Here is a 24,871-nt window from a genome sequence, read left to right as displayed (position 1 = left end):
GATATCTTTCAGCATCTTCCTATATCGCTGCTGCCCAATATAGGAGTTTTCCATAGACTGGGAAACATACTAGTAGAGATTCGAACTGGCAACCTCTTGCTCCCTAGGCAAGTTACTTCCCCGCAGTTGTTTTATTTATATATTTATTTTTCAAGTATTTATATGTGTATTTTTATGTTTATATGTTGGAATTTTTATTTATTTCTATATTTCATTTTCAAATCACCCTTTGTTAAAACACCCCAAGGTGGAATATACAGCCTGTTGGACCCCTCTTCCACCCTTGGGGCTCTCCGGATGAGCTCAACACATCTTTTCACAATCCAAACTTCATGTTTGTACTACTTCCCTGCCTTAATGGCTACCTGAAATACTGGCAGTCAGGCAGTGGCAGAGTGGAGGGAAGTGGTATAAGGATGGACCAGGACCAAGACACATCTGCTTGGCAGGAAAGCAAACAGTCAAATCCAGGAAAAACAGCAGAGAGGATGACAATAGGTGTGGGGAGGGGGCAGGAAGGTTCACTAGCTGTTGTTAGGCTACAACTCCTGTCATCCCTAGCCAAAATAAATGGCAGCTGGGCATGATGGGAGTTGTAGTCCAACAACAACTGGACAGCCTCAGGCTGGCCACCCCTGCAAGCTGCCATGACAAAGAAAGGGTTGCTCCATGGAGATGGCCCTCCGCCGATGGCCCAGTTGCCAGATTGGCTTTTTTAAAGCCAAATTTGGGGTTATGGCCCATTTGACCCACAAGTATACCTCTCAGGTTCTGGACAATGGAATGTTGACAGCCTTAATCCCATCCTGCATCAGACTCTTTTCAAATCAAGCACTGAGGATGATCTCAGCCAGGTAAATACTTAACACTGTGACAAATCTCTCCTAGGCACTTTCCAGGTTACCAGCTCAACAGTGGCAAAATGCTTTGGTTTGGGTAACTCGCCTTCAAAACGTAAATAGCAAAGTGCCCAGGAGGGGGAGCAGTCGCACAAAAACCAACAACCGGAAAATACAGCAACCTTTTTATGTCGGACATAAAAGGTTTTAGCAATAAATCATGATTAAATTCAAAACAAGGCATCAGAAATGTGAATGGCACCCCGCTGTCAGCATAGGGACTATCGTGTCACAGCACAGGAAGTGCAGAAGCACACTTGGGAGATACGTCATGACCCTGCTGCAGGGTCTAATTTGGAAAGAGCCCTGGTGGGTGGGTGGAATTGTGCATCTTAGACAAACAAGGCGGAGACTGATGAGAGCAACTATGCACCAGATTCCTGTTTCCTTTCTGACTATGTATGTAAAATCCTTGCATACATTCAAAGCGTTGAGTATCCAGCTGAGAGAGGACCCCACCGCTGAAGGAAAGCTTGTGGAAGAAAGGATAGTGGCAAATGTCACTTTTGTTGAAAGCAGAGATGCAGAAAGCTCTGTTGTGACCCCAATCTGGTGGCCGGAAGTGGCTGGTACTGAGCCTGGCCTGCATGCCCACCCAAAGAAGGGGAGGCATAGCCAGAGGCACTCTTACCCCTGAACTTCAGGACTGAAGTCCAGGGCCTCCACATTCCTTGGTGTGTATGCCATATGTGTATGGAAAGATCTTGATAGGGATTCATTGAGATAATTCATCCACAGCAAGTCCAAACACAAATTGGATTCTTGGTGGCTGTATGAGTTCTCTCAATGAATCCCTGTATACACACACACACATATATATATACACAGAACAGAGAAGCTACTCTAATAGTAGAGATAGACTTGTTAAAAGGACAGTAACTGAATTTCTGGGCGGGAAACCATGAACCCCACTGGCTTGGGGCTGCCTGGGGGGTGTTGTGGCACAACCGACCATGTCCCCAAACCCACTTGGGGTGCCCTGACACACACACCCCCACAAGTGGGGGAATGGGGCTGCCTCAAATCCCCATTATTCCCTATGGGAGAAATGCAAAAATTGGAAAAATCTTCAAAAATTCATTAAAAATCATAGAAGCGTCCAATTGTTTTAGGGTTCAGTGGGTGGTTGGCATCTCTGGGTGCCTACCATCCACCCTGGTCTTGTGCTCCTAGGTGCTCTACATAGGGAGTAATGGACCAGTTTGAGTCCCCATTATACCCTATGTAGAACCTTTTAGAACTGGTTCGAATTTGAACCGGTTCGAATTTAAACCAAACTGGTGGGGTTCAAGCAAAACCAAAACCAAACCTACCCACCCTGGTTCAAAGCTGGTTCGAATTCGAACCAAACAGGCCAAGCTGGTTTTGTGCACATCCCTAGTTCTAAACTGTCTTGAAAAACTAAAAATTAACAAATATTGAATGCAACAGAGGACATCTCAAGAAAGAAGAGTAAAGCAGCAATGATTTTTTTGGATTCTGAGAAAGCCGTTGACAATTTGGATTGGTCTTTTCTGTTTAAGGTTTTGGAGAGGATGAATTGCGGGACTAATTTTCTTTCATGGATTCAAAGCATTTATCAGGAGCAATTAGCGAAGATAATAGTGAATGGGATATTATCCAAAAAATGTATTATTCAAAAGGGTACTAGACAAGGATGCCCTCTTTCTCTATTGTTGTTTGAGTTGTTGAGCCTCTGGCAAAGAAGATTCAGCAGGAGAAAAAGATTTATGGAATCAAGATGGTGAACCACAAACAAAATAAAGCTGTATGCGGATGACGTGGCTCTCACAATTACTTGACCAGAAGAATCTTTAGACTCAATATTGGAGCATATAAACAATACAGTAGAATTTCAGGATACACGATTAATAAAAACAAAACACAGATGATTACTTGGAATCTGTCAGATTTTTTTTTGGAAAGAAAAGACTGATTTCCAAATAATAGCAAAACCAGTTAAATACTTGGGGATTAATTTAGCTGGGTATAATAAAGACCTGTTCAAGAATAATTACCTATCAGTGTGGAAACACCTCTCAGCAGACCTAAGCCGGTGGAAAAAATTAAATCTTCCCTGGCTGGGGAAGATAGCATCTGTTAAAATGAATATTTTACCAAGAATGAACTTTTTATTTCAAATGATCCCGGTTAAGATTGAAGACAGGACATTGAATATGTGGCAGAAGGACATAAACTCCTTTATTTGGGCTTATAAAAAACCAAAAATTAAATTCAGGATAATGAAAGATGCAAAAGAAAGGTGGATTGGCAGTGCCTAACTTGAAATTATACCATCATGACAGTTCTTTGACATGGATTTCAGATTGGATCAAAGAACCATACGGCCCAATGATGGATATGGAGGAGTCTGATCTTTCAGATGGGTTACATAAGTATTTATGGACTAACATAAAAAGAAATGAACAGGACATAAAATCCCATACAATTAGAAACAGCTTGCTAAGTGTTTGGGGAAAGTATAAGAAAAGGAAAACTGAACTATTTAGGGTAGTGAAATCCAAAAGAGATTGTGAGGAGGTCCAAAAGGATCTTCCCAAACTGGGTGAGTGGGTGATAAAATGGCAAATGCGGTTCAGTGTTAGCAAGTGTAAAGTGATGCACATTGGGACAAAAAACCCCAACTTCAAGTATACATTGATGGGATCTGAGCTGTCAGTGACTGACTAGGAGAGGGATCTTGGGGTCATGGTGGACAGCTCATTGAAAGTGTCGACTCAATGTGCAGCAGCTGTGAAAAAGGCAAATTCTATGCTAGAGATCATCAGGAAGGGGACTGTAAATAAAAATGCTAATATCATAATGCCCTTATACAAATTTATTTATTAATTAAATTTAATATACCACCCAATCCACAGACTCAAAACAAGAACAGCATCCAAGAATTTTTTTTTTTTTTTAGTTAAAAGGGCAAACACCTGGGAATTATTCACACATGGCTTCATGCTATGGGGTAAACGTTGAGCGAAGCCACTTCGAATCACACTCGCAGCATTGAGGGAAGCAGCCCCTCCCCTCTGCTCTCGGGTATTGTTTTGATGCAAGTTCACATGCCTCCATGTTTTCCTTCTAGCCAATGGTGGGGGGGGGAGTACTAAAGAGCTACATCTGCATCTAGAATTTGCAAGACAAAGTCCAAATTGTGTGTGGAGTGGGTCCAAGGATCTCAATGGGACTTCGGGGTAAGTTTGGTTGGTGTGTGAATGCTCACTCTCTCTCCTGAAGTAGATTTGGGGTAGAAGCCCTGTCTGTAAAGCCTCCTGGCAGAAAAGAAATATCTTCAATAAGGTTTTAAGGGCTGAAAGGGAGGAGGCAGACCGAATCGGGGGGGGGGGAAGAGAATTCCAAAGTGAAGGGGCAGCAACAGAGAGAGCCCTTCCACGGGCCCTAGTACTATGGACCTCTCTGAGACCAGGGACCGAAAGAAGGGCAATCTGAGAAGATCTCACAGGATGGGACAGGACTGGCCAGGAGAGGTGGTCCTGAAGGTAAACAGGTGCTAAGCCCTGAAGGGTTTTAAAGGTGAGAACCAGCACTTTGAATTGGACCCAGAAGCAAATAGGTAATTAGTGCAGCGACCGCAAGAGAGGTGTCACACTATCATATCTCCTAACGCCCATAAGCAGGCCGACTGCTACATTCTGGACCAACTGAAGCTTCTGGGTCACCTTCAAAGGCAACCCCAGGGGTGTAGCTATAATTGAGTGGGTGTGTTCAAAGAACCTGGGCTCCCCAGCTCCTGAGGGCCCCACAGCTCCACCCCTCCCTATTTTCCTCATTATTGCCCTCACTCCAAGGGGCCACCAGGGAGAAGGGCAGACACAGGCCCCCTCTTCCCTAGCTACGCCCCTGCCACCTCCAGCCTCAGAGGCAAGATGCCTCTCAGTGCCAGTTGCAGAGGAGCAATAGCAGGAGAGAGGACAGGCCCACACCTCTTACCTGTGGGCTTCTCAGAGGCATCTGGTGGGCCACTGTGAAACAGGATGCTGGACTAGATAGGCCTTGGGCCTGATCCAGCAGGGCTATCCTTATATTTTTATCTTCTTATGTATGTAAGGGAAGCAGGGAAAGAATGGCATGCAAACCCGATCTGGCTCAATGGGTTGATTGCACTCGATTACAAAATTTCATCTTTTTGATGGGTTCATTGCTATTACAATACACTGCCATTACCGCCTTACAATGCCATTACAGTGCACAATGGAGAACGCGAAAAGAAGCTCAATGCAAGTGCCATGTGCCGTGTGCTTTGTGGCATAATCAGATGGGGAGGGGAGGTAGGCTGAATAACATTCCCCTTCTTACCTTAAATGAAAAGCATCTCATGACGCATGCATGCTTCAGACTTTGCTACACTTATTTACTCCCCCCGCCCCCAATATCTGAGAGAAATATCAGGAAGTGCTAAGTGCTTCTGCTACAAAAATGTCACATTTCCAATATAATCAAGGAGGTTAGGTAACATCCTGCAAAATCAGATTTGCACAATGTAGAGGTGGCAGAAATGCAGCTTTTCCTCATGAAGCATTTTGCTTTTCAAATGCTCGGGAAGCAAAGAAGAGCCCTTATGAATCCAAACGATATAACTGCCCAGTCATCACACTCTTTCTGTTGCTGTCTTGCATATTTTTGGATCTGATTTATGGTGATTTTTTACTCATCCCCTTTGGTATGCAAACCACATTAGGAACTTTTTCGCTGAAAAGCATTGCAAAATATTCTTAATGGCGGCTGGCATGATGCGCAGCTCTCCATCACCAGACGATGCACAAACAGCCTTCAGCACCCCTACACTGAAGACTGCTTTGCACAGCAGCCCAGGCACGGGGGGGGGGGGGAGAGCAATTTGCATGTCTTTCCCCTCCCTCCGCTTTCCACTGGTATATATTCCCCAGGGTCGTGCAGCCCTGAGGAGGACCAGATTTCTATAGCTGGAAAGGGCTTTGGAAGGGAAGGGAAGGGAAGGGAAAGACACAAAAATCACTCCCCTGCCCCCTCTGCACCCAGACCACACTGCAAAGCAGCCTTCAGTGCAGGGATACGGAAGGCTGCTTGTCTACCTGCAGCCCCGCTTCTGGTGTTGGAGGAATATGCATCATGTCAGCCAATGACAATAAAATGTGGCTATAAAATGCAAAAGTAGGACCAGCTTGTCCAGTGTGGGCTGGCAAAGTGTTACTGAAGCTTTATAGGGCTTCTGTGTCTTTAATCAAGAGCTCTGGGTTTGTAGTTTGTGCCTTTTTATTTCTTCCTTTGGAACACAGCTGGGAGGTTAATGATTAGTTGGCCCTTAATTAGCTTCTGTTCATCATTAGGAGAGGGGATTATTGGTTACTTCTCATTCTTTATTTTATGTTGAAATAGTGCTAGTTTGCTATAAAATAAAAAATAAAGGCAAATCAGTAATTAAAGCTCCCCCCCACCCTACTTCTGGGAACAAAAGCTAATTAAGAAGTAAATTCATTACTAATCTCCTAGCTGGCTGAACAGGAATCAATAAAAGGGGCAGAACCTGAAAGAAAGACGTTACTAATGAATATTGCAGGGCACCTTTGCCGGATGGGACCCTGAAACCTTACATATGGAGTAAATCTAAATGGAAGGATCTTGGCCATGCAGCAGGGTAGGCGTTCCCAACCGGTGTTACTCCAGATGTTGCTAAACTACAACTCCCATCATCTTCAGCTACAATTTATTGTGGCTCGGGATGATGGGAGTTGTAGTTTAGCAACATCTGGAGTAACACCAGTTGGGAACCCCTGCAGTAGGGCAGTGCTGGAGGTATTGCTGTGTACCAGCTACAATACAGAACCATACAAAACAGTATAAAATAAAATCACCAAGAACCATTTGATCAAACAGTCATCTAGCTGGTATTATTCAACTTATCGCTGTATGCTGCTGCACAGAACTTAGCCACATTACACAAGGTGTTTGGGTTCTGGTCAGAAAGGAGAAGATTCTTTGCTAGGGGCTATCCAACCCACCCAGTTCTTGGAACAGCCTACTGTCTCAGAACCTAACGGTTCCAGGAAGAAAGAGAATCTTGCAGAAGGTAGACTGTTCCAAGAACTGGGTGAGTTGCATAGCTCCTAGCGGAGTTGTGGGGACTGAATGGGGAAGAAGGAGCCTAGAGCCCTGTTCAAACATTACATTGGACACACATTCAAGTGTCTGTATATATTTACATATTTTTGTGTTCATATACATATTTTCAAGTTAATGACTACACATGCGTTTATTTTATAAGAGAGCCTAAGTACAGGTCCGTCATATATACAATACAGATCGGGACATACGTGCTTGGTTTTTTTATTGCTTTTATTGTATGTTTTAATTTTTGTAAACCGCCTTGGGGTTTTCTTTTAACGAAAGGCGGTATAGAAATGTAAAAATAAATAAATAAATAAATAAATAAAATACATCATAAGCTAAGTTAGCCTCTTTTAGCAAAGTAACCAGGTAGATCACATGAGTTTTATGTTTTGCTCCTCCTTTCTGACCAGAATCCAAAAACCTTGTACAACGTGACTAGGTTCTTTGCAGCAGCCTGCAGCATATGGCAACTGTTAAATAATACCAGCTAAGTATCAATGTATCCAATGTAATGTAATTAATCAATGAGCCTATTCCCACAGTCACGAGAAAGCAGGCTAAGGGAGCCTAGCCTGCTTTCTAGTGATCGTCAGAAACACTGGGTTCATGGGCGAGCGTGGTGGTTCTGAGGCAGCTAGCCTGCCTAATTCCCCAACCCCTGAAATGAGGTTAACAGAGCAAGCACGCCGTTAACCTTGGTTTTTTGATCGTGTGCCATGGCGATACATGAGTAGACCCCTGACCGGGAGGCCTCCCAGTGTCGGGGGTCTCCCCAGAATCTTGTGTGGGGCATTCTGGGACTTCCAGGGGCCAGGCGGCCCCTGATTCCCACAGCCCCCACCTGCTCCATGATGGAGCCGGTAGTCGTGTAGGCGGCCAATCTAGCCGCCCCGGGCTAGGGGTTTGATCGTCTGCGGCCCTGCCAAACCCCGTCTGGTGCTTCACAGGTTGTGTGAAGTGCCTCAGTGTGTTTAACTTCTGGACAGCTGCTTGTTCTAATGATTATTGGTGGTTATGTTTTATATTGAGGCTATTCATACACACAGCCTAGCCCAGGCTAGGGCAGCCCAGCTCAGTCTCGGTGTCTCCCCACGCCTAGCCCCACTTTTGAACCCGGCTTTCAGCAAACCTCTGGTGTGCTTAACCTAGGCCGGCAATTGTGTGCATTATCACCGCCAATTTCAACAGCTGCCTCCCGGCCTGCCGCCACTTCCGGCAGCGAGCCGGGGAGAAGAAGTGACTGCTCTGAGCGTGGCTGCTGCTGTAATGTGAGCCGCCACCATGTTCGTAGTCAGAGGCACCCTGGGAAGCAGAAAGGGGAAGTTCTCCTGCTCCCAGGGCTTGCCTTCGCCATGCCACTGCTCGTGTGGGCGCGCGGCACAGCGAAGGCAAGAATGACCACCGCTTGTCTGCTGGGGAAGGCAGACAAGCTCTTGCCTTCCCCACAGCCCGTGAAAGTGGTGGCCAAAGATCGTGTGTGCACAACTTTATTGTTTTGTATGGTTCTGTATTGTATTAGATGCAGTGTAACTAAGCCTGATCATTGGCTGTAATAAAGGTCTATCAACCTACCGGTATCTATCTGAAGCCACCTAATGGCACAGCAGGGAAATGACTTGCCTAGCAAGCAAGAGGTTGCTGGTTCGAATCCCCACTGGAATGTTTTCCAGATTATGGGAAACACCTATATTGGGCAGCAGCAATATAGGAAGATGCTGAAAGGCATCATCTTATACCGTGAGGGAGATGGCAATGGTAAACCCCTCCTGTATTCTACCAAAGAAAACCACATGGCTCTGTGGTCACCAGGAGTTAACACCGACTCAATGGCACACTTCTCCTTTAATCTTATCTATCTCAGTACATATAGGAAGTATACTGCTGTGCATGCATTCAGCATAATATGTGAATAAATGTACATGCCTACAGATCTGTACAAGTGTACATTGCATACAGATCCTATATGTTCTGCATATAACATGTGAATAGGTCATAACATGTGAATAGGGCTATTCATGAGATCTACTGCTCCATGAGGCTGATGTTGGTTCCTGGTTTTCACATCGCTGCACCCCAAAATCATACACCTTTGAACTACCCCGAATCATACACCTCTGCCACTGAGAGCTTTTCTCTTGTGTTATGTGGTGGTGCCTTAGTGTTGCTGCATCGTGTTTCCCTGTGTTTGGCTTTATCAAGAGTTCAGAAATATCCCACCCTATTCCTCTCGTAATGTCAGTCTTAGATTGTTTCCCCCAGTCCACAGAGCCTCATATGCAACACCACATTCAACTACATGAGAGAGGATCTCTCTCTGCATACTCGCACCTGGAATAGAAAGTTGGAACAAAACTGGGAGGCTCAAAAGTTGAAGTCCTTGAAAAAGAGGAGCCTGTTCAGAATATGTGAGCAACAGTGCTTCAGCAAACAATGTCCTGGCACATCATCTTCCTGATGCTGCTGCTTTTCAGTTTCCCACTCAAAATATTTTTTTGTTCTCCTTATACCATGTGATTCTGTTTGCCCTTCAAGAAGCCAAACCATCATTTCTTTCTATAGGTTAATTAACACAAATGCAAATTACTCATTACTTAGCACTGAATAATTAAAGTTCAGTTAAAAACAAAACAAAACACCAACCAGGTTGGTTTCCAAACAGGCCAGATGGCACCTCTTTCACCCAGTGCTTCCTTTCCTCCTCTCAGCTTCCAAATATATTTGGTCTCCCTCCACTGCACCTTTTCTCTACTCTGCCTTGGTAGCCAAATGCAGCACCTGACTGCAGCTTTGGAGAACAGCAGGATGCATGCTGGGAAATGAAAGAGGCTGCAGAATTAAAGATTTAGTGGGAAAAAATATTAATAATGCAATTAGTATTGAGCGCAAGTTTCACACTAGTACAGCGGTCATGACCAGTTTCTGCTTTGAAGGTGTTCCTACTGTATGGCAGGCTGCCAGTCACCAACTGTATAACATACCCTGCAAAATTTATATGTAACAAACACATCATCCAACAGAACAATGTTCAACAAATGAATGAATGTTCAATGAACAATGCAGCCACGAACAATGTTCTAATACTCTACCTCGGAGCCCCAGCCAGCCTATCATGGCACTGGGGACATGGGGGCATAGCTCAGTGGTAAAGCATCTGCTTCGCATACAGAACGTCCCAAGTCAATCCTTGGCATCACGGGGTTGGGAAAGACTGCTGCCTGAAATTTGGAGAGCTGCTGCCAGACAGAGCCAACAATGCTGAGCTAGATGAACCAAGCGTCTGACTCAGTATAAGGCAGCATCCTATGTGGTCTGCTATGCTAGTTCAGTCACTTTCAGTGCATCAGCGATCTGCAGTTTTCTTAATTACCAGTGGCAAAGTTAGTCAAGTGGACCTGGGAAGGCTGGGAATTAAAATTATTATTATTCTGATTTACCTGCACAACTATTTGTGGTACATTGGAGGTTTTGCCTGGTCTGATGACCAGCTACTGACTACCAAGGCAATGCCTTGGGCTGTGTGAGTCTTCCCTGACCCTCCCCAGCTATTCATGCCAAAGGTGCCCCAAATATTCTAATAATCTGATATGTTAGCAGCCTCCTCGCATCGTCTGGCAAGCGGGAAAGCAGGAGCTTAAACTGAAATGAGGAGTACTCTTCACCAGGGTTTTGCGCCAGAGGCAAAGGTCACGTTGGCTAAAGTAGCCCCTCTTCAACCCTCCCCCACCTTTCCCCCATGCAGGGGACGCTGATGCTGTATGGAGTCTAAACGCTGGATTTCGTCAGCCTCTCATGAGCACGTGTGCACAGTGGTGTTAGATGAATCGAGAAATACATTGAACAACACATTTCATGATTGGTTGTTGGCTTGCTTCTGGGTCTGGTAGAGATTATTTATTGTATTTAATTCATTCTTGAGTAGGCTCAGCCTCAAAGGATGCTTTGCCACCGTTAATTACTACCAAACGCACCATCAGGAAAATAGCTGCCTTTCCCCGTGACCCCCATTTCTGTTTCAGAAATCTAACACATGAGACTCCGCTCACCCACCCAGACAGTGGTGTAGGGAAAACGCTGGTGGCTCCTGCCCACCCTGCCACCAGTGGTCCCCACCGCCCCAGCCACGACCTCTATGTATCTGATACAGATGGCAGACACACAGGGGACGTGGTCCACGTTTGCAAATGGGGCTGCGCCCCCCACTTGTGAGTAAATTACAACCAGTGCTGCATTGGCAGTGGTGGCCGAGAGCTCCTTCCCCTGCTTGTCAAGGCAGGGAGAGGTGTTCCCCGACCAGGCTGGGAACCCAGTGCTGGCTGAAGCTTTTCAAAAATTGAGCCTCGCAACCACGCCCTTTGTGTGTCTGACATCAGACGCAGAGGCGTGGCTGGGGTGCCAGGTGCAGCCCCTGGGTATCGCACTGCAGCCCGGGTTGTTTGAACACCCCCCTCCCCCAGTGTTGGCTCTGCCCCTGCACCCAGAATTTCACTTTGCCTCTTCTGTGCCCCCATCATTTTTCCCCCCTGATGCCACCACTGATTACTAAATTCCTGTCTCATTCCTATCCCCAGTGTGGGCTGATGGACAACAATGGACATCAAGCTGTTTAACCAGCCACAAAGTTGCTCTTGGATTTCGTTTCCCCATTTGCAGAACTGAAATAAATGACAGCCTTGGAATTGTGAAGACAAATTAGCTCAAGAAAGCAACACACACTGTACTCGAAAAGTGCTACAGTTACATATTTCTTTCTGATCCCAGAATGTACCTCCATATAGAATTAAGTGCTCCCTATTTCCCAGTCTTGATTAAAGAGGCTATCCTACTCAAGTGAGTAGTAGTTAGTTTTGCAAAGTGCTATCTGGGATCAGACCTACAACTGATAAATTCACGTTTAACCCAGCTCTAGTACACCAAAGCCCTATCCACTCTCCAGATCTTTATAAGTTTTCTACCAAAGTTTCGTTTGCCATCAAGGAACCCTGGGATTTGTAGTTTGGCGAGAATACTAAGATATTAGAGATTTCCTTCTCTCTCCCTCCTCCTCACAGAATGATAATCCCTAGGGTTCTCCTGAAGGGGGAAAATACTAATTAAATCAGTTTAAGTCTGTAATGTGGACAGAGGTGCACCTAGGTAATTTTGGAGCTTGGACTTAAAGGCCTTTGGACCGCCCCCACCCTTCGCCACTGCAAGTTAAGCATCATTTTTAAAACATGTATTTTCTTGAGGGCACAAACTACACCACCCAGGACAGACTAAAGAGGATTTGGGGGCCCCTGGGGGTGTGGAGGCCCTGGACTTCAGCCCCCCAAACCAGGGGTAAGAGCGTCTCTGAATGTGAGCATATCTAGAACTTCTGGAGATGATCAGTCCCAAAGAGCTGCTCTAACGGCAGCGGTGGTGGTGTGTGGCAACTTGCTGCCCTGCTGGCATCCCAATGATTTGCCACTTGAGGCTTCATCCTGCCTCAAGAATGGGCAGCCCTGACTGAGAGTTGCACACTTTTGTAACTTCTATATTGTCTACATTCATAATTGTAACTTCTCATCATCTGACTGTTTAGAAGTCTCATACTTACTCATGTGTCTCAGGCATGGGTAAGTCTCAGAGACAGGCAACCAATGAGCTTCCCTGGAAGCTGTGAAATTAGATCCAGAAATAAAGGTAAGGTGTGCCATCAAGTCCATTTCTACTCCTGGAGCCCACAGAGCCCTGTGGTTTTCTTGTGGTAGAATACAGGAGGTGTTTACCATTGCTTCCTGCCGCGCAGTATGAGATGATGCCTTTCAGCATCTTCCTATATCGCTGCTGCCCGATATAGTACCATTGGGGATTCAAACCAGCAACCTTCTGCTTGTTACTCAAGCATTTCCATGCAATGCCACTTAAGGTGGAAGTTACAAAAGGCAAGCATCTACTACTACTACTCTTCCTTCCATTCCCCCAAATGCATCTTAAGAAAGCATGTAGAGAAAAGTAAACTGACCAGCAGCCCTCCAGTATCAAAGTCCTAGGTCACGGGTGCCCAACTGTGGCCCTCCAGCTGTTTTTTGGCCTACAACTCCCATCATCCCTGACTACTGGCCACTGTGGCTGGGAATGATGGGAGTTGTAGGCCAAAAACAGCTGGTGGGCCACAGTTGGACACCCCTGGCCTAGATCAAAGAGAACAGAACAGATAACCCACCATCTCTGTATCTGTGCTGCTAGATTAACATTGGGGGAGGGAGTCAACTTCCTGAGCCACAAGACACAATCTACCGGGAACTCCCCCACAGAATATGGAAGATGCACAACAGCACTACTGTACTCTTGCACATCTCCCTTCATTCCATTAAGCCCTACTCAGGAAAGCTTCCACATGGATTTTTCCCAAGACTTCTATACCCATGGTTTCCTAAGTTACCCTCCAGCAAGCCTGTGGCCCTGCATGCTCAGCAACCTGGTGGCAAGTGTTCCAGGGCCAGCTCAAGATAAGTATTAGGCAGAACTCGTTATAACAGACATTGATCAAGCCCATTTATTTCTTCACATGAACATCAGGTTTCTGCTTCAGTGCAAGTACAATCTGTTGCGTTTCCAAAACTCCCTGCTTCTCAGAACATCAAAGCAAACGTGTTCCAGTTTCTACTGTCAACTTATCAATGATACATGTAAACCTGAGAGAGATCTTCGCATCTCAGTTCCGCACACCGTTCCGCTCTCTCAGCTTTCTTCTGGTATGTGACCATGATTCCCAAAGCTTGGATTTCCAGTCCTTGCTGTAAAGATCTCTCGAATGCAACACGTACATATCTGAATAAAGAACAACTTTCCACCACCCCTCACTACAGTTTCTCTCTGTTTCAGATACAGGTAGACTGTTTCTACATGCTGAGTCCCAGATATGCAGCTGAAGATTTCAGCTGACTGGGAAATGACAGCAAAATCTTTATGAAGGTCCAGCGCTGGCCATGCAACGCCCACCCCATCACCACCACCACCACAATCTTCACCAGCAGGAACACTTGCACGCAGCCACCACAGGGTAGGGGACTTGCCTCCAGGCACATTGCTGAAGGGAATTTCCAGTGCTCAGAGGCTGGTCCCTTCTGGTCCAGCAATGCCACGCTAGAAGCCTGATGTGGGTCACCTGGGCAGGCCGGCATGTCATACCCGGAGGCCAAGAGCAGCTGGGACGGCTAAGATCACAGTTGGTATGACGCACCCAGCGTGGCCAGAAGATGGGTCCCAGGTCCACCCAGGAAGAGGTCAGATGGCAGGTTGCTCTGTCCACTAGCCACTGATGCAGGCGGTGGGTCAGGGCCTGGCTCAGGTTGTGAGGAAGCCCATCCTCTGAAGACAGCAGCTGAGGAAGATCTAATCCTTCAGCCTCCAGCAGGAGTTTCTTCCTAAATCGGGCACTGCGTTCAGACAGGTCCCAATTCAGGGTGCCCAGTTCTTCTAGGGTTGTGTTCCGGCCTTGGGGGTCCTCAAGCGACATCCAGAAGGGGTCATAAGAGGAGCCTAGCAGTTTCATCAGGCGGGGAGCACGCAGACGCTTGGGTTTGGGTAGGTAGTGGTGGTAGTCATCAGGGGAAAGGGACAGGCTGTAAGGCCTCGCTTGAGTACCTGGCTTACTCCGGATGAAGTGGATGTCAGGATTGGATTGGGCCATCTCGCCGATCTTCTCACGAGGCAGAGGAGCTTCACTTAGGGAAAACTCTCCTTCCTGAGCGAGGGAAAAAACTCCAGGCTGATGATCTCTCTGATTCCAGGGCCCCAGAAACAGCACACAGATGAACCATGCTCTGGTATTCATGACTGCTACAGCCCCTTAAGACGTCTGTGCCTCTGAACTGCACTAAGCTGACCCTGTAGTCTGCTTCTCTCCACCCCTTTCATTATCAGCAATCCCTTTAACCGAGAGTTTCCAAACTCCCCTTTTCCCTACTTACCAGCTTTGATGTCAGACAGCGCTGTGACTCCCAGTGACAGAAACAAGATTATACAGAGGGGAAAGCTCCATCTTTTTTGCCATGGATATTTCTGGTGACCATATGTAATACCAACTGCAATAGCAACCTCCAGAGGGGTAGCCACATCCGAAAAACAACAGAGCTCTATGGCATCTTAAAAGTTAACACCTTTATCATAGGATGAGTTTTCAAGAACTTGAGCCCACCTCATAAAACTTCCTATTTATAATTATTATCTTTTTAGATTGTGAGCCCTTTTGGGACAGGGAACAATGTTCTCATTCTTCTTGCTATGCAAACCACTTTGAGAACTTGGTGTCGAAAACTAGTATATTAGTAACAGTGACTGACATACTGAGCAATGGTATGTCAGCCCACTGTTGTGTGCGTGCAAATTGTGCAAATGCAAAAATGACACAACATTACACATGTGTAAGCCCATTGGGAATGATGGGTTTACTCTTGCATAACATCACTTGCACAATTTTTATATTTGCACAATATGCAAATATATTATTGGACCGATGTACCCTGGTGTGGGGGACCAGCCAATGTAATTTATTTTTCTGTGCAAAACTGCTTTGAGTACTTGTTTGTTGAAAAGCTGTTTATAAATATGAGGAATTATCTTTGCTCTGCAATATGGAGGATCAGGAACCTAGGAAGCTGCCTTATACCGAGTCAGACCATCTAGCTCAGTATTGTCTACTCTACACAGACTGGCAGTGGCTTCTCCAAGATTATAGGCAGGAATCTCTCTCATTCCTATCTTGGAGATGCCAGGGAGGGAACTTGGAACAAGCATGCGGATGCTCTTCTCAGAGCAGCCCCATCCCTTGAGGGGGATATCTTACAGTGCTCACACATGTCCCCCATTCAAATGCAAACCAGAGTAGACCCTGCTTGGCAAAGGGGGCAATTAATGCTTACTACCACCTAATGCGGCAGCAGGGCTCTGTGGTCACCAGGAGTTGACACCGACTCAACGGCACACTTTACCTTTACCATAACACCAGTATCAGCTGTACAAAAAGCAAAGACAAAAACAGCTTCATCAAAGGATAATTTATTCCCAACAATTTTCAATCAGAATCCTTCTCAAGGGAACTCCTTACTAGACAGCTTGGAAAAGATGCTTCCCCCTAAACAGACTGCTTAGTTGGGGATGGAAGCATCTTTTCCAAACCATCTAGTAAGGAATCCCCTTGAGAAAGGTTCCTTTCAAATTGCATTGGGAATAAATGATCCTTTTTATGCAGCTGTTTTTGTCTTTCAAATTATCCTTGCCACCGCCCCCCTCCACCCCGCAGTTTGCGGCTTAAAGCAATCTTCATCAAGATTAACACCCAGTTGTCAAGCAGATTCAATTGCACCGATCCAATTCAGAATTTAGGGCTGAATTTAACATATCCACATAACTCGTTCAAGACTCAGCATTGCACTTTTTGAGAAGAGCAACAATTCATGAGAGCAACAGAACCTCATTAGGGGTTATGGTAGTTTTCCCAGCCTGCACTGGCATTGTCCAGCAAGGAAATGCTTCTGGGTTTCAGTGTGACAATGAAAAGGAAATGTTTTTTCCAAGGCATTGGTTACTTCTAATCTGAAACACACTTTGAACAATGAGAAATAGACAGGAACTCTTCAGTGCACACTGACAAGGCCACATACTTATGGATGCACCTGTTTCCATGGCAACAAAATACTTAGGTTCCACAAGAGCCTGTGGGTCCTTTTGTGACTTTCTACTGCATCAGTGTTTAACTCTGTGTGTAACCAAAAGAGATATAGTTCATAAATGACAGGAATGTCAGTGCCTTGTGGGGCTGGAGCAACCACAGACCTCGGGCTCAGAGGTACCGCAAAGTGAGTCAGGTAGACGATGCTCAACTGATTACCATGGTGATATTTCAGATACCTTCCTGTAGCTCTGAGTTACTCAAGAATCTCACTCCAAGCAGCTCCCTTTTCCTTCTGGCCCACCCCGCCTTGGCAAACTAAAACAGCACCAAGACTGGCAATACTTGTGTGTCTTCAGGGACTGGCACAGCCTGGTATTCATCCAACAGACATGGACGATCCTTAGTTGCCCAGGCAACAGCAGCATAAAGGCTATTTCACACATTTAGCAAAACAAATTTGGGTTTGTCACCAAATTGACACTCAACAAGGAGCTGCAGCCAATCACAGCTTCTTTATAAGCATCGTAAGTGGGGCGAGGGGGAAAGAGACCCTTCAGACAAGTAGCTCCTGCCACCCCATCCCCACTGCTGTCGCTAATTCATAACTGGAAATTAAAATATGGCTGCAATCCCAGGCATGCTTATGATAATTTGAAAATTATCAAATCTCATAGGACTTACTTCAGAGAAAATGGTCTACATGAGGAGGAAAATTGCACACTCGAGTCCCAATGAAATTAAAGAACAAGTTAGGCATTGCCCAAGTGAGTAATTTCCCTCATGTCAGCCACGATGTTTCGGACGGGAACACAAATGCAGAATATTCCGTTACTTTTAGAAATATAATTTGTAGTCACAGCTCAGCCCTTCCCCGAGACGTGCCTTTTGCCCTTTGTGTGCCCCACCCCCATATTTTTTTCCTGGTGCTTTCAAATACAAACAATTCAGTACTGCAAATATTTATTTGTGGCATTCATAAATTAAGGTGTATGCTCTCAGTTGTGGTTGCTGCCTTCCTTTTATAAGTTTTATAGTGTGTATAGTTATTTGATTGTTTTAAATTTGTTTGTAAGCTATCTTGGGTTCCCAAAAGTAGGTCAGGAAACTGTCCCTCCATGTTTAAGTCCAATATTTTGTTTTTATTGAAGTTTTATTACTGCTTTTATCTTTTTATTAACCGATGGGGTTTCTGGAGGAAGGGCGGTATATACATGTAAATAATAAAATAAACAAACACTCTAAGCACTACACCATGCTGCCTACTGGGTCCAATTGCATATACAAAGGTCCAATTGCATATTACTTGTAATTTCAAATAGCAGGATATAAGATTGCTATTATTAAAAATATTTATACACCGCATTTTTAAAAAGAGTTCTCAAAACAGTTTACATTCCAAAAGATATGAGATGTTTCCTTTCCCCAAAGGGCTCGCCATCTAAAAAGAAACACAAGGGAAACACCAGCAACAGCCACTGGAGGGACCCTTCGCTGGGCTGAATAGGGACAGTTGCTCTCCTGCTAAATTCAGAGTGCCCCTGTTTTAAAAGGTGCCTTTCTGCCCGGTTAGCAAGGGCTTTGATAGTGGACAACACCTTTTTAGATAGTGGCTGCATTCAGATTTAACGACTAACCGCCGCTAAAATCTGGCTGAGATTGTAACTCTGTTACACCCAAATGCAAGAAACGGAGGTTATGGCTCGAAAGCGAACACCAGTTTGGCTTGCCAGGCTCCAATTGGAACCTTCAGTTATCTCTATGATTTACCGGTGATAAAACTGGTCGGACAAAGTGTTATGTCCAACCACTGACACAGCTATAACTGCGATTTCATGCTGATTTAAAAACTCAAAGGAGGCAGGGCAGAGATGCCGAGGATGTGTATGCGCTGCTCCATACTTTGAACGGTTCTCACTGGCCGCCTCTTGGAAAACCAGCCATGCCCCTCCTGTCAGCTATGGGGCTATGGAGTTGCCAGGCTACGGGGATGCTGCCATGTCCCATCCCGGACTGGCCAGCCTGTCAAGCTGCATAGTCTCTCATAGGCAGCCCCAATTCCCACGCTGTCCCTTACTCCATCCACCTGGCAAGTGGTAGGGCGAGGGTACGGGATGACAGGATGGGCATCAAGTGCTTTGCTTCCTGAGAAGGGAGCAAGAGTCATGTATGCTCACATGCAGAAACACTCCAAGTGGCAACATGAGCCGAGAACCCCATCACAGTGCCAAGAGGGGATCAAATGCCTTAGGGTGGGGGGACGGATCCCCGGGTTCAGTCAGGAGCCAGTGTGCTGTAGTGGTTAGAGTGCTGGATTAGGACCGGGGAGACCTGAGTTCAAATCCCCATTCAGCCATGAGACTTGCTGGGTGACTCTGGGCCAGTCACTTCTCTCTCAGCCTAACCTACTTCACAGGGTTGTTGTGAGGAGAAACTTAAGAATGTCATACACTGCTCGGGGCTCCTTGGAGGAAGAGCGGGATATAGAATGTAACAAATAACATAACAGCTAGAGCAGCAATGTTCTACTTTTTGCACATGTAGGTTGGGAAAGGCCATGGGGACACCCAGACAACTCATGAGAAGGAACATTGCAAGTGTGTGGAGGGGAGAGAAATGCTCAGACAAAACATAACTGATTCAAGAGAGCAATCCATCCACTTTTCTCAACACCTCCCACACGAGAGTGTCAGGCCTTGGGGCTCTGAATAGAGCCAGGTTGCTGTGTGCAGGCAAGCAGTGGAGAGGGCTGCCCCAGCAGGGGCGTAGCTAGGGGAGAGGGGGCCTGTGTTCATCTCTCTCTCAGGCGGCCCCCCCAGAGTGAGGGAGACAATGAAGAAAATAGGGAGGGATAGAGCTGGAGGGCCCTCAGGAGCTGGGGGCCCGTGTTCTTTGAACCCTTTCGTTCAATTATAGCTACGCCCCTGCCCCAGAGACTCTTTCCTTGTCTTGGGGACTACGGGCAAGCGGCTGTGAAGCCATGCCCCCTGCCAGCCTGCTCGCCCTTGTTTACATGTGTACCCCTGCCAACATCCTGGAACGCTCTTGACCCCACTGCTGTGGGGCTGGGGAAGAAGAGGGAAGTGCCCTCTCCTGCGAGTCCCCACACCTGCTTATCTGCATAAAATCCCAACAGACTGGCCCGTTCATGAGAGTGTGAGCCCACTGGGCAGCAAGCTGCTTGCAGCGGGTTTGGGATGGATCTGCCGGGACTGCTCTGCCGAGGTCTCCCCTCACAACATCTTCTCTGGTCATGGCAGGACAGACCCCACCCCAGCATCCTTTGATCTCCCCTATCTGCATATCCCATGTTAGCAAATGTGGATTTCCCCCTCCCCTCCCGCACTGAAAGCGGAATTCTACTCCCTACCAGGCCCCCAAACCTGCCCAAGAATTTGGGTTTGCCTGGTGCTTTTAGGGTACAGGGTGACTTGGGGGCGGTGCTATGGCTGGCAGAAGAAGTGCTGGCATTGCAGGGCATTTAAAAGGCTTTCAATCCTTTTCTCTGCCGAGGGTGGGCGGAGCACTCTGAAAATCATTCTCGGCACTCCCCTAACAGATCGTGGCCAATCGCGGCTGAGCAGCTGGCATGGTGAGGCTTTGCCCACAGACTGGCCACGGAGCTTCCTGGGCTTCCCTCGCTTGCAAGTGGAGTTGGGCTGGCTGCAGTCTGGAGAATGTTTGCGGCGTGAATCGGAGTTAAGAATTGGAATCCCAGCCAGGTTTCACTGCGTTTAGCCGTAACGTCTGAATGCAGCATCAGAATCAGTTTCATCAGAATTATCCACTAGAATACCTTCCTTTTGTAAGTTGTTGAGCATCACGTTTGAAAGCTGTATGGACACAACACTAGAATCTGCCTGGAGAGCCAGGTGAAAATTCTGCCATAAACTCACTGCCTGATTTCAGGGTCAATCAGAGGGGGTGGAGGTGTGTGTGTGTGGGGGAGATCAATTTTTCTTGGGCCACATGCTCAAAGGGGGGCTCAAATTTAGACAATAAATATTCTCTCTCTCTCTTTTTCTCATTGTCATTTTTTAAATTATGACGAGGGGCCTCGAAAGCTGGAAGTGGTCCAAGCCTCTCTGGACCTCTAAGAGGTCCTGCCTGATTTCAGTCAGTCCACCTTATGGCGCAACAGGGAAATGACTTGACTAGCAAGCCAGAGGTTGCCGGTTCGAATCCCTGCTGGTATGTTTCCCAGGATATGGGAAACGCCAATATCGGGCAGCAGTGATATAGGAAGAGGCTGAAAGGCATCATCTCATACTGCACAGGAGGAGGCAATAGTAAACCCCTCCTGTATTCTACCAAAGACAACCACAGGGCTCTGTGATCACCAGGAGTCGACACCCACTCAACGGCACACTTTACCTTTACTGTTCCTTGCTTTCAGCTCCCCTGCTTTAAAATGGGACTGAGAACTGCCGTGAGAACAAAAAAGGTAAGAAGACAATGCTGTTACCAGACCCATTCCAAACACTGGAGACAATGCAGGCTATACTTCTGAGTGATTGAGTGCTTCATGTGCAGAAAGGTGTTATTGACAAGAGCTATCTGGAAGCCACAAGCCTAATCTCAGGTCAGGTGCTTGGGAACTAGTTGTCTCTGCAGTGATTGTGCTGAAAGGTACTTTGTTCATGAAAAGTACGCTCCAGCATGGCTGCAAATGAGCCCCCAACTTCAACACACACATACACAAAGGAGCTTGTGATAGGAGGGTCTTCCTGGGCATAAGGCATGATCCCGCCAAAATTTAGTGCTTTGGAGCCCTAATGATTTCTAGGAGTACGTTCATGCACTTAAATCCCTCCCCCCCTTTTTTTTGCAGTTAATGGAACTTCAAAGTGGTTAGTGGACATGTTAAATTGTGCTATACTAAGTTGGACCATTGGTTCTTTTAGCTCAGTACTGTCTGCACGGACTAGCAACAGTTTTCCAGGATTTCAGAGAGGCGGTCTTTCCCAGCCCTACTGGGAGATGCCAGGGATTGAACCCTGGATCTTTTGCATGCCAAGCAAAACCACTGTTTTAACATATGCAACTTAGGAACATAGGAACATAGGAAACTGCCATATACTGAGTCAGACCATTGGTCTATCTAGCTCAGTATTGTCTTCACAGACTGGCAGCGGCTTCTCCAAGGTTGCAGGCACTTAACCCTGCTAACTTGGCAAAGAGGCACCTTTTGATGTGGTGATTCTCTTTGTTTAGCAGGGGGAGAATAACTGGCCCTATCCACACCCAGCACAGTACTTCTGCTGACTGTTGCTGGTGTCTATCTTATGTTTCTTTTTCGATTGTGAGCCCTTTGTGGACAGGGATCCATTTTGTTTATCTTATTTATTTGTTATTTCTTTGTGTGAACCACCCTGAGCCATTTTTGGAAGGGCGGTATAGAAATCGAATAAATAAACAAATAAATGAAATGAAATAAATAAACTGCCTTAAACCAAGCCTTAAACTTTGGTTAATTTAGCCAGAGGTGCACCTAGATAATTTTGGGGCCTGGACCTAAAGGCCTTTGGAGGGCCCCCCAGTACAAGTGAAGCATCATTTTTTAACACGTAGGTTCTTGAGGGCACAATTCACACCACCCAGGACAGACTAAAGATGATTTGGGGGGCCCCAGGGTGTGTGGAGGCCCTGGACTTTGGCCCTAATGTCCAGGGGTAAGAGTGCCTCTAGCTCAGGCCTGCTCAACTTTGGCCCCCCAGCTGTTTTTGGACTACAACTCCCATAATCCCCAGCCAGGGATTATGGACGTTGTAGGCCAACATCTGCAGGAGGGCCAGAGCTGAGCAGCCCTGCTCTAGCTCAATATTGTCTACACTGACTAGCAGCAGACAGGAGTTTCTTCCAGCCCTCCCATAGATGACTCATGTCCATAGGATTACAACACAGCAAGTGTATAGGTATTAGTCATGAATAGTAGAGGACCCTAACATCTTTCCACAAGGTAATCCCCATGTTGTGCAGAAAATGCAGTGTTGTATCCCTGGAAAATGTTATTCTTTCTAGCAGGTAGATTGATTGCTCTGCTACTTGGCCTATAGAATATGGCTGTGTGTATGTAATACCCCCTTTGGGGCAATATCTGTAACTTCCTGAGTGATGAGTGGCAACATGCTCCCCTTCCCTGGCCTGTGCCATTTTATGATATTTTATGATATTTATTCTTCTTTAGAGGTTGAGTACAATCTAGATCCATATTAGATGAACAATCCCCAAGCCCAGGAGCACTCATTCTGCTCTTTAAAAGAACAGCAGCAAAATGCCCTCAACTCCTGCCTGTGGCTTCCAGCGGCATCTGGTGGGCCACTGTGTGAAACAGGATGCTGTTAAACCTGTAATTTCAGATAATGTGGCAAAGTTCTGTTTTGTGGCGTCGAAGCTCCGTAAAGACTGTATTAGTAATTTGAATAGTTTGTGATTTTGTAAACTTTGAATTTTCTTATTAATGCTATTAATTGTTATTAATTGTTAATCTGGTCTGTGACCGCAATAAACTTACTATTACTACTACTACTACTACTACTACTACAGGATGCTGGACTAGATGGGCCTTGGGCCTGATCCAGCAGGGCTGTTCTTATGTTCTTAAAATGTCAAGCTTCAGTAAGACAATCTCCTCCTCTGCAGCAACACCTCTGACTACTTCCTGAGTGTGTTTTCTCCCTTTCCCTTTTATGTTTTTGTTATTTCCTTTGAGGATTATGTTCCCCCTTTCAGTGATGGAGCATGCATATCCTATGATTCTTTTCTTTAACTCTCTCCCCCGCAGCAGGACTACCCTGTGTGGACAGAATATTGCATCGCTACATCATTGTGGCACTAAGGGGAAAGCCTCTCATTTTGTTTTGTTTTAAATTGCCTGGATAATCCCTATAGGGCACGTTAGCAGATTCTGAAACAGGCTCGAGCATCTAGTTCCAGTGCATTCCAGCAGACATGAATAAATGGAATGAGAGATGTATACATACAGCTGCCAGGGAAATACTGGTGTGGGAAAGCACTTTAGAAGCCTGGGTGTGCAGATGCAGAATCCAGCTTTCGGCATGCATCAGGAAGTCCTAAGAAACTTAGACATCTCTAGTGTGTGCAGGAAGCCTAGTCCTCTGCATACAAAGGGAACACAACCTCTTCGTCATGGATGAGGTGAGGGGAACTTTACATGCTGCTTCTTCCCCATGGCCTCTATGCATCAAGTCAGCAGTGTGAATACATTCTCCTGTTGTAGCTGTGGATGTAATCTTGCTCTTTAAACCTTCTTGTCAAATAGGCTCCGCTTTAATAGGTGGGGGCCAACCAATCAGATACCTATATTCCATTCTACATTTCCACTTATCCATGAAGAAAAGAAACAGTAGTATCTGGAATAGATAGATAGATACTCTACTGGAGAAGGTGATCTGGCCATAGGAGGGTTAACACCCAACCAAACCTCAAGTGAAAAAAGAGGATCAATGGGCTTGGTACAGCAAAAGCGCAGAGATCTAGAGGGAGAGACATCAAAGGAGGGGAGAGAGAAGGAAAGAAGCAGATGCAGCATGGGAGGGGAACGATGCACTGCAAAGTAGCTACAGGAGCAAGAGAGGCAGAGGCACAGGAGAGACTTACTGTGCATCTCAACTTGTGGAGTTCATCCTCAGTTTCTCTCCCTTTGGCGGTGGAGGGAAGTGAAGCAAGAGTTCCTTCAGACTGCTGCTGCTGTTGCTGCTGCATGGCAAAGACCTAAAGGAGGCCAAGAGCCCCCACACCCTTTTACTAACAAGTGAGTATTGCTTGGAGGAGAAAGGAATAAAATTGGAAAACAAAGAGGGCTGTTTTCAGTAGCTTGGCAAGAGAGAAAAAGGAATCGCTTTTAGAGTTGCCACAATTAGTAGGGCCCCTGTCTCCTTTTAATGATGGCACAGAAGGAAGAATTTTAACAGGTGTAGCTTCTCTTGTCAGAGTGCTGCATTCGTGTGTGTGTGTGTGTGTGTGTGTGTGCTGGGGGGAGAAACCCAGCTCAGTTTGAAGCAGAAAGAGCTATGTAAGGAGAGAGATAATCTCCCAATTATCTGAATCCAAGACTATGTTTTTTCCAAGTAATTTGATGTTGGAAATTTGTGTGCTTGTGTGTCAGATTCAGAGCTCTTCCTTTTGGGTATATATAGGTACAACCTGTATTTTTAAGGGGGTCATCTTAAATTCAGAGTCATCTGTTTGGGTAAAT

At 46.1% G+C, this 24,871-nt stretch overlaps 2 protein-coding genes and 1 long non-coding RNA gene across 9 annotated transcripts in view; 2 read left to right on the top strand and 1 right to left on the bottom strand.

Moving 5' to 3' along the window:
- Positions 1-24,871, top strand: part of GALR3 (galanin receptor 3) — a 43,452-nt gene that overhangs the window by 6,286 nt on the left and 12,295 nt on the right. Inside the window, exon 1 of one of the 7 annotated variants that reach the window (XM_053258621.1) lies at positions 23,988-24,427. The exons of 2 other annotated variants lie outside the window; for them this stretch is intronic. Coding sequence is in view for 1 of the 5 variants with exons in the window: in XM_053258620.1 (XP_053114595.1) it covers positions 24,687-24,688 (2 nt within the window). In the remaining 4 variants the exon portion in view is untranslated. Of the gene's footprint in view, positions 1-23,987; positions 24,428-24,640; positions 24,813-24,871 lie in introns of those variants that run through there. 4 more of the 7 variants (XM_053258620.1, XM_053258625.1, XM_053258624.1 and 1 more) reach the window with 4 other exon arrangements.
- Positions 13,532-23,869, bottom strand: LOC128328545 (noggin-like). Its single transcript, XM_053258628.1, has 2 exons — positions 23,637-23,869; positions 13,532-14,727 (listed from the first exon to the last, which is right to left on the bottom strand). The coding sequence occupies exons 1-2, from the start codon at positions 23,715-23,717 to the stop codon at positions 14,008-14,010; spliced, it is 801 nt and encodes a 266-aa protein (XP_053114603.1). The 5' UTR covers positions 23,718-23,869; the 3' UTR covers positions 13,532-14,007.
- LOC128328546 (uncharacterized) lies at positions 16,237-17,904 on the top strand. Its single transcript, XR_008309280.1, has 2 exons — positions 16,237-16,849; positions 17,331-17,904. It is a non-coding gene; the product is annotated as an uncharacterized LOC128328546 (long non-coding RNA).

Source organism: Hemicordylus capensis, chromosome 5, assembly GCF_027244095.1.
Source record: "Hemicordylus capensis ecotype Gifberg chromosome 5, rHemCap1.1.pri, whole genome shotgun sequence".
Classification (NCBI taxonomy): domain Eukaryota; kingdom Metazoa; phylum Chordata; class Lepidosauria; order Squamata; family Cordylidae; genus Hemicordylus; species Hemicordylus capensis.
This window is presented reverse-complemented; position numbering and strand designations above follow the sequence as displayed.